At 39.7% G+C, this 9,481-nt stretch overlaps 1 protein-coding gene across 1 annotated transcript in view; it reads right to left on the reverse strand.

The window, feature by feature from the left end:
- The window catches only part of SUCLA2 (succinate-CoA ligase ADP-forming subunit beta), a 45,483-nt gene extending 36,675 nt beyond the window's left edge, over positions 1 to 8,808 (reverse strand). Inside the window, exons 1-2 of the mRNA XM_004433654.3 lie at positions 8,679 to 8,808; positions 2,311 to 2,491 (exon numbers count right to left, since the gene is read on the reverse strand). Coding sequence (XP_004433711.1) covers positions 2,311 to 2,491; positions 8,679 to 8,768 — 271 coding nt within the window. The 5' untranslated portion in view covers positions 8,769 to 8,808. The remainder of the gene's footprint in view (positions 1 to 2,310; positions 2,492 to 8,678) is intronic.
- Positions 8,809 to 9,481: the final 673 nt, after the last annotated feature.

Consider the following 9,481-nt stretch of genomic DNA (forward strand, 5'->3'; position numbering starts at 1 on the left):
TGATTGCACACTTTCTAGATGAACAAGATGCCTTCTGTTCCAGTGGGCTCAAAATCAGAGCTGCCTACTTGCTCCTTACTACTTATAAGTCCTGGTCCCAGAGAACTTGCCAGAAATACCCATAGTTATAGTATACCTTGCACATAACTATTCTTTCTTCCAAAGCTAAGAATCATTAAAGATTTTTACGAAGAGTAAAGAAATCAAGAAATTGGCATCCTGATAAATTCTACTCCTTTTATGAAAGTTTCTACACAAATTATTTTTTCTGACAAAACAATAAAATTTAACTAAATGAGAAAATATATGAAAAACTAAAGAAAACCAGTTATAATAATTTGGGAATAAAAAAGAAATTATACATAAACCAGGCCCTATTAACAGTGGTATGGGAAACATTTTATATCTTCAGCATTATGACGGAAAGAATTGGTAAACAAAAGAAAAGCATCACTCGAGAGATGAGAGTAACAAAAATAAAAGAACAAAGTCAAACAGATGTCAAACAGTCAGAAGTTCATCCTTAAGGAAAGAAAGGTAGAATAAGAAAAACTTATACTTTCTCAATTACATATCCAAGTCTTCCTTCCTACTTATAGCTGGGTCTTCTTTAGAAATTAACCTTTAGGTCATATATATAAGACTGAATTTCAAGGAGGTGTTTATTAAAAAGTAGCCTCTGCAAGAAATACTACAGAAATACAAAGCACAAACATGAGTTTTCTTTAAACCTTGACCCTTAAGAGCCTCTAATATATATGGTGTTTCAAAAGTAAAAATGATGTACCTCTTTTACCATGTACAAGTTCAAACTACAGGTCACCATTAATTAACAAAAATCTCACCGAAATTAGTATGAACACACAAAAGGCTTTTGCTGAATAAAAAGAAGTTTGCTTGTGATCTGAATAAAAAGAAATTTTTTCTGATTAATTAAAAAAACTGTAAATGAAAAATCATGCTCCAAGTCAAGGAAATCATGGCCATCTCGTTCAAAAACAGAGTATATGATAATATACGACAATTTTCTGAACTTGTCCACGCCCCTACTTTTGAAAGAAAAACCCATTCTAGAAACAAATATATATAAACCAAGATGAAACCTTAAAATTTTTAAATATTTTTAAAATGTTCCACATCTTACTTGAAAAATTAGTCTTCACCAAAGCACACGTGCATTAAAATAAATGCACATATTATTCAAATGTGCATACAACATTGTGCTAACCTACATAAAATTAGTGAGATTTAAATACTGCTAAAAAGAAAATGCAGTGTATAGCTAGTACATTACTCTTTTTTTTTTTTTTTTTTGGTGAGGAAGATTGGCCCTGAGCTAGCATCTGTTGCCAATCTTCCTCTTTTTGCTTGAGGAAGACTGTCCCTGAGCTAACATCTGTGCCAATCTTCCTCTATTTTGTACGTGGGACACCACCTCAGCTTGGCTTGATAAGCATTGTGTAGGTCCACACCTGGGAGCAGAACCCTCGAACCCCGGGCCCCTGAAGCAAAACGCATGAACCCTACCACTACACCCTGGGGCCAGCCCCCATATTACTCATTTTTTTATGTTCTCATATTAAATCCTTAAAAATGTAAATTGAAGCATATTTTCTAAAGACAAAATTTATTTTTTAATTAAGAGATTAATATAAATTCACATTAACAAAAGCTATTAAGGTTTCTGTTATCAATAAAAGAACCTACAGTAAACACGGGCAACTACTTAATTCACTTAATAAATATTAATATTTATTGATTACCTAAGTGTCTAGGTACTGTTCCACAGTGCAGGCACTCTTCTAAGAGTTTGGGATATACCAGCAAAACAAAAGAAGACAAAGAAACCCTGCTCACATGGAGCTTACAGTCTAGCACTCAATTCTTTTTTCCCCTTTTGGTTCCATATTTTTCATGTCAAAAAAAAAAAAAAAAAACGGAGATACTAGACCTCTCTTTACAACCACATAAACAGCTAAGATTTTCCTTCACCAGCTCCCTGAAGAATCATCACAGTCACCACCCTTTTAAGCTACAGAATAGTAAAACATAACTTCCTTCCTCATTATTATATTCCAACAAAATATAGGACTTCAGCTTCCTAATGCCAATAAGTGATTCTTAAGTTACTAGCACTATAATAATTTTAGAAAGTCAACAACAATAAAGTTCCACCTTCTCCTTTAAGTAAAATTTATTTTTTAAAAAATAAAATAAAATAGCTAAAAGTTGTTATTAACCCAAAAGTAAAGTTCACATCTCATCAGAGTTCCTGTGTCAAGGTGGCACAAGTTTTTTTTAATTTAGTACCTAATTTTTTGGCAATTGCATAAGCTTCATCTGGTGACTTAGCCACGTGTCCTTTGGGAATGGAGACGCCAGCTTCTTGCAACAATTCCATACTCATGTATTCATGTAGTGAAAGACTTCTTTGCTGTTGCTGCTGTGCTTGGAGTCCATGGTTGTTAAACAATCCAGAACTTCCCAGAACCTAGAGAAATTGGGGACATATTTATACAACAGCGATTTGGCAGTTATTCTTGTTAAAAACACCTTCTCAAAATACTTTGTTTATATAGAGTACTCGGGTCTTCATAACTATAATACGTGTTATATTAAATCATCAAATATAATATTCAGAGTACCTAAATTACAACATAAAACTAAAAGTTAATCTACCAGCTAAATATTAACTGTTACCCTTGTGGTTTTAACTATTTCCTCATCATCTCTAGTCTTATCTTTCATTTGAGCTTTACTACCATGTCTGTAATGACCTATAGAGCATTTCTACCTCAGTGCCAAATTCAGCAGATCTGAAATCAATCTCATCTTTTCCAACAGACCAAAAATCCTTCCCAGCTTCCTTCTCTCCACCTTTCCTCCAGCACCTAACAAATTGCCTGGCACTAGATATGTGATAATTGAATGAGGTGGTACCATTACTATTTCATACACTCCAGACTTGAAACCCTGCTTCATCTGTAGTGGATGCTGTGCTGTCCAGATCCTCCCTTCAGGACCAAGGCAGAAATAGGCGCAGCTGCTAGGAGTGTTGGCTGCGCACAGCTCTCAGCTGTGTCCTCTCATTGGGGCTCCTTCCCCAAAGTCACACCTCCTTCCCATTGTCAGCCTGCATCCAATCACTGGTCAATAGGGGTTAAGGGAGGAATATAAAGAGCTGGCACCTTACTCCAATTTGGGACAATTCAGAAAGACCATCCTAATTGCAGATCTCCCAAAGGAATGGCAGAGGTCCTACCACAACTGCACCACAGTTGTACTTCTCCCTCTACTCAATCCTCCTTCCTTCACTCTCCCACAGGTACTGATCCAGAGATCACTTTCCAGTAAACTTCCTCCATGAAACTCTCCATCTAATAGCCTGCAAATAACATCTCAGAGAACTGATTTGCAACACCATCTTTAACACATTCCTTCTAAAAGATTCCCTTAACTGGTACCTCCTTTACTAACCCAGTTCAGCCGTTTGTCCTTCATGACTGAACTGCAAAAGCTTCCAAGAAAGCGTTGCCAACTACAAACTCCTCCCTTTTTCAATCTATGTACAATATTCATTCATTCAATTAAATATTTATTGAGCACCAAGGCAATGGAAATAGACCAGTGAACCCAATAAAATCCTTACACCTAAAGCTTACATTCTAGGGTTTGTTTGTTTGGGGGAGTGGGTGGGGGAGAGGACATAGGCAATAAAGAAACGTAACATGCCAGACTGTGGTAAGAAGAGTAAGGAGACAGAAAATAAAGGATAAGAGGAAGTGCTACTTCACACAGTGGACTTTTCTCCACTAAAACGTCCCTCAGTAGGGCTGAGTAAGAAATATTCTTTCAAAAAGAAATAAAAAGGAAACAGAAATAAGATGTCCCTCTGCCAGTTTTGAAGTCATAGCTGAAACAGAAAGGAGTATGAGATCTGGCTTTTCAGCTTCCTGCGGCAGGGCCACAACAATGAGAAGTGTTGAAGGAAAGATGTACATCAGTAAGATATCCAGCATCTATTAGTCCCAAAGCTTCACTAAGTTAGAGCCTAGTCTTAACCCACAAAACACGGAGAAACACCTCCCTCCCTTTTCCCAAACTCCTCAAAATCCTATCAACTTTATATGGCAATATGTAGAACAAATTAAGTGCTATGAAAGCCTTGGAAGATTGCATTGGAATCACACATTTAGGTGTTATCCATACATTTCCATTATCTCCACACAGAATGCAGAATACTGAAACATGGTTCATATGAAACACACAGTATCATAAGAACTGAATTTAAAGGAGTCTTATGTAAACAGTCTGTTTCTTAAAGGGGGATCCTGAACCATTCGTATCAAAATTACCTGGGATGCTTCTAAAAACGCAGATGCCAGGACCCCATCTCATCTACAAAATCAGAATCTCTGGACTGGGCCTCAGGAAATCTGCAGCATTTGTGACAAGTCATTCAGTTGATTCTTCAGCACTCTACAGTTTGAGAACCACTAGTCTAACAAGTCAATCACACATAATAGCAACTTATTTCTGACTCATCTGGTAAACTAAAATCCTGGATAACATTTCACCTGGGTAGCTCAATTCCCTGACTTAGTGTCACTTTAATATTAAAAGCCAGCAATGTCTCAAACTTCAGTAATCATCTACCTTCTGAAACCCCAACAGAAACGAGTGCTTAGTCTAGAAAAGGCAAATATAAGAATGTTCATAACAGCCTTTTCATAATAGACAACAAATGGAAATGACCCAATTGCCCATCAACAGGAGAATGGATAAATTGTAGTATACTAATATAATAGGATACTACAGAGCAATAAAAAAAAAGAATTATTGCTCACACAACAATGGATTAATCTCATATACATAACTTTAAAGAAAGGAAGCCAGCACAAGCATACTTATATGATTTTTTTTTAATATAGTTCCAAACCAGTTAAAATTAACATATGGTGACAGAAGTCAGAATTAGTAGTTATCTTCTGTTGGGGAATACTGACAAGGAGAGAGAACATGGGTTTCAGCCTTCTGAGGGCTGAAAACATTGTATATCTTGATCTGACTGGTGGCTATCCAGATGTATACATACATAAAAATTAATCTAGCTACCCACTTAAGTTGTACATAAATTGTACATAAACTGTGCACTTTAATATACATAAATTATACCTCAAAATAATAACAAAAACAAGGGGAGGGAAGTACCTAGCATAAGCTTTGCAAAAATAGTCATACACTCAAACATTTTTCAATGCCTATATACCAGACACTGTGCTAGGGACAGTAAAAGAATAAGGCCGACTTAGTCCCAGCCACAGAGTTCACAGACAGGTACAAACAGCTCCAACACATATAAGAGCAATCAGAGAGTCACTAGGTGGCACCTAATAGCTGGGTAGACCAGAAAATACAACATAGAGGCCTGATCTCAGTCTAAAAAAAAAAATCTAACAGCTATAAAGCACACTTTGGGGACAACTGGGGAAATATGAATCTGAACTATATATTAGATATTAGTGTTATAGCAATGTCAAATTTCCTAAATGTGATAACTATATTGTGGTTATTTAGGGGAATATCCTTAGTCTCAAGAGGCGTATGCTGAAATATCTAGGGGTGAAGTGCCACGATACCTGCAACTTACTCTCAAATGGTTCAGCAAAAATAAACGAATGTAATTTTATACATACATATGTATATAAAGATACATGCATATAATTTTTTAAAGATAAAGCAAATGTTGCAAAAGGTTAAATTTAGCTAAAGGTAAAACAGGTGTTCATGTACTTGTTGGAACATTTCTATCAGTTTGAAATTCTTCCAAAAAGAGTTGAGGATAAACCCATGGTGGAAAATTCTAAGTATATTTTTATGATTTCTTTCATTAGTAGTACTCATAAGGTATTGCTGATAGCTTTATACTACTTTAAAGATTTTTTAATATTCAAAGTATTTTGATAATACTTTCCTTGCACCACTAGAAGTTGTAACTTGAAATATCATCAGTTTTGACTTATGTTGGTAATACAAATTCCTGCATAATCACAAAGATTCCCACATTTAAGTATTATCTTTCTTCACATTATCACTTAGAAGTTTCCTCCAGCCAAAAGATGTGGTAAATATACAGTCATGAGCTGCATAATGACATTTAGGTCAACCATGGACCACATATACAACGGTGGTCCCATAAGATTAGTACCATATAGCCTAGGTGTGTAGTAGGCTAGACTATCTAGGTTTGTGGAAGTACACTCTATGATGTTTGAACAATCACGAAATTGCCTAATGACAAATTTCTCATACTATATCCTGGTCCTTAAGCAACACACAACTGTATACAATGGAATATTAGCCATAAAAAAGAAGGAAATCTTGCCATTCGCCACAACATGGATGGACCTAGAGGGTATTATGCTAAGTGAAATAAGTCAGTCAGAGAAAGACAAATATCGTATGATTTCACTTATATGTGGAATCTAAAAAAAGCAAAACGAACAAACAAAACAAACCAGAAACAGACTCATAGATACAGAGAATAAACTGGTTGCTACCAGAGGGGAGGAGGGGTGGAGGTTGGGCAAATTAGGTGAAGGGGGTTAAGAGCACAAACTTCCAGTTATAAAATAAGTCATGAGAATGTAATATACAGCATAGGGAATACAGTCAATAATATTGTAATAACTTTGCATGGTCACAGATGGTGATTAGATTGATTGTGGTGATAAATGTATAAATCTGCTCCTAACCTAAACTATTTTTATCAAATATACACTGGACAAAAGATACAGAGAAACTAGACGAGGGTCAGAGAACTGAACAAAACGTTTAAGAAAATTTGCTAAACTCAATATGTGACCTCAAACAAGATTCTGAAGACCCTGCAACTCTGTGTCCCCATCTACAAAAGCAAGGCATTAGACTGAGGTCCTTCCAAGGGGTTAGACTGAGGTCTTCCACCTAGGTCTTCCACCTGAGGGTGGAAGAGAAAACAGAAGATGTTTAAGAAAATACTTTTATTTTTTTATTTTTTGTGAGGAAGATCAGCCCTGTGCTAACATCTGCCAATCCTCCTCTTTTTTTTGCTGAGGAAGACTGGCCCTGGGCTAACATCCGTGCCTATCTTCCTCCACTTTATATGGGACGCCGCCACAGCATGACTTGCCAAGTGGTGCGACGGTGTGCACCCGGGATCCACACCAGTGAACCCCGGGCCACCGCAGCGGAGCGCGCACACTTAACCGCTTGTGCCACCAGGCCAGCCCCTGAGACAGAGACTTTTAAAGGAATTTCCAAAAGGATAAAGTTATGATTAGGATGAAAACATATCTGTTCACCAAATTCTCATTTTCTAAAAACTAGACAGCACCCTTTAAGACCCATAAAGAAGTTGTTCAAGGCTTGTAAACTAAACCTCTTTAACCTCTCTCATACAAAACCAAAAAAAAAAAAAAAACCAATTTAAAAAATATAATAAAAAGAGGGGAAAAAGAAGAGAGAAAAAGAGAAAAAAATAAAAACAAACTTTCACGACATGACAATTTGCTCCTATAGAAAGCAAACTCACAGAATTCACTACCTCTAGATTGAAAGCATGAATATCTTTAAAAAGATAAAGCAAGATTTAAATCAATTCATTTATGGCATACCTGAGGTTACTTAAGAACATAATCTAAAACTCTGGAATTGATTTACGAAGCCAATCACGCCATTCCAAAAGTTTCTTGGTGTCATCGTTGGAAAGAATAGGCCAATTCTTATGTTCTGGAAAAAACTGTAGAGCAGATTCAACCACACAGGCTCTGGAGCCAGACAGTTCTGGACTTAAACCTCAGCTGTGACCTTACCTGCTTCCTGACCTAGCCCAAACTACTTGTTCTCTTAGCCACATCTTCTTCACCAGTGATGCGGCTTACAGACTCCTTTACAGTGTTGCTGAAAAGCCTAATAAAAGGCTACACGTAAAACGCTTAGCACAGTACCTGGCACACAGTAAACACTCAAACAACATACAAATAAAAACGGTGGTTATTACGCTATCCAGAAATGAAGTGACCCAGGAGATGATTTTCTTACTTCCTCAATTGGTAAGCTAGTAAGTAGCATCTTATTAAGACAATTAACAAACAGAACAGTACACAAAGGCTTCGGGGAGGTGGGAAACTTCCCTGCCTCGTCCCAGAAAAGGCCGGTAAGCAAGCACTGCTGGTCCTGTGAAGTCAGTCCCACCCATGACAGCTCCTAAGGCACACAAAACTACAGCTGAAGGGCATTTTCCCCCTCCTCAAAGACGGGCCGAGGCCGCGGCGGACGAGGACATGGCAGCAGAAACTGCCCAGGGCCCCTCTCCTCCACTGAGCTCACTCCGGCTCCCCGCCGCCCCCTCGGAAACCCGGTGAGCAGCCGCACCCGGGGCGCCGGAGCTTCTCGCGGACTGAGAGCCGGAGCAGAGCGGCGCGAAGATGGGCCCGCTCACAGTCCTGGCAGACAGCACTCCTGGGCAAGCCGCCCGCGGGCCCGGCGGGGCACCCCATGTCACCCAATGTCACCGACTCCAAGTGACCCCGAGCCGGGCCTCGGGTCCCCTCACACCTCGCCCACAGGAACCAGGTCTCCCAGCTCGCCCTTTCTCCTGCCGACCCTCGAAGCGAGGGCAGGCGGGGCCGCAATACCTGGGCGGCGGCCCGCAGCGCCGTCCGGGGCTGGTGGCTCCTAAGGGTGGCGGCGGCCAACAGCCGGCTGTAAAACATGGAGGCCGCCATTTCTGAGTCCGACCCCGTCCCCTGGGCGCCGTGCGCAGGCGCAGAAGCGCTAGCCGGTCGGGGAAGCTGCTGCTCCTGGCGCCCTCACGCTCCTGGCCCCACCCACTGGGGCGGGGCCTTCGTTTAACTCTGCTGTGGCCGGACTCCCGGCACCGGACAAGGCAGAAATTGCCTGACTAAGAAGCTGGGCCTGTTGGGCGTAGAGCAAACTGAGCTTTGGAACTGGACACCGCAGCCTCAATATCCGACTTAGGGCCAGAAAGCAACCTAAACATGACCTGGGGAAATATAGTGGAAAGACGACCAGCACCGGCACCTATGTGATCTTAACTTCTCTGAACCTCAGTTGCCTGATCTGTAAAATGGGGTTCATTCAAAAACTACGTACTGAATGTCTGCTTTGTGCCAAACACTGCATTGAGCCTTTGGGATACAGCAGAGAATAAAACAGAGCGATTCCGGCGCTCAAAGAGAAGATGGCCAGCCACTAGTTACCAATCCAGACGGCACACCAGAATCACCTGAGAAGTTTTTTTAAAAAAAAAATACCTTCGCCAGACCTCATCAGAGGAATGGAGTCAGGACAACTGTATTTCTTAGAGTTCTGTAGATGAATCAGATGCATGCATTGTGCATGAAAACCCTGAGATGATACGTGCCCCATCAAGGAACTGACCACTCGACAAATGACTGGTTACCTATTCTGCTCTGGA

The sequence above is a fragment of the Ceratotherium simum genome, chromosome 10 (genome assembly GCF_057802395.1).
Source record: "Ceratotherium simum simum isolate JZ-2026a chromosome 10, ASM5780239v1, whole genome shotgun sequence".
Lineage (NCBI taxonomy): Eukaryota > Metazoa > Chordata > Mammalia > Perissodactyla > Rhinocerotidae > Ceratotherium > Ceratotherium simum.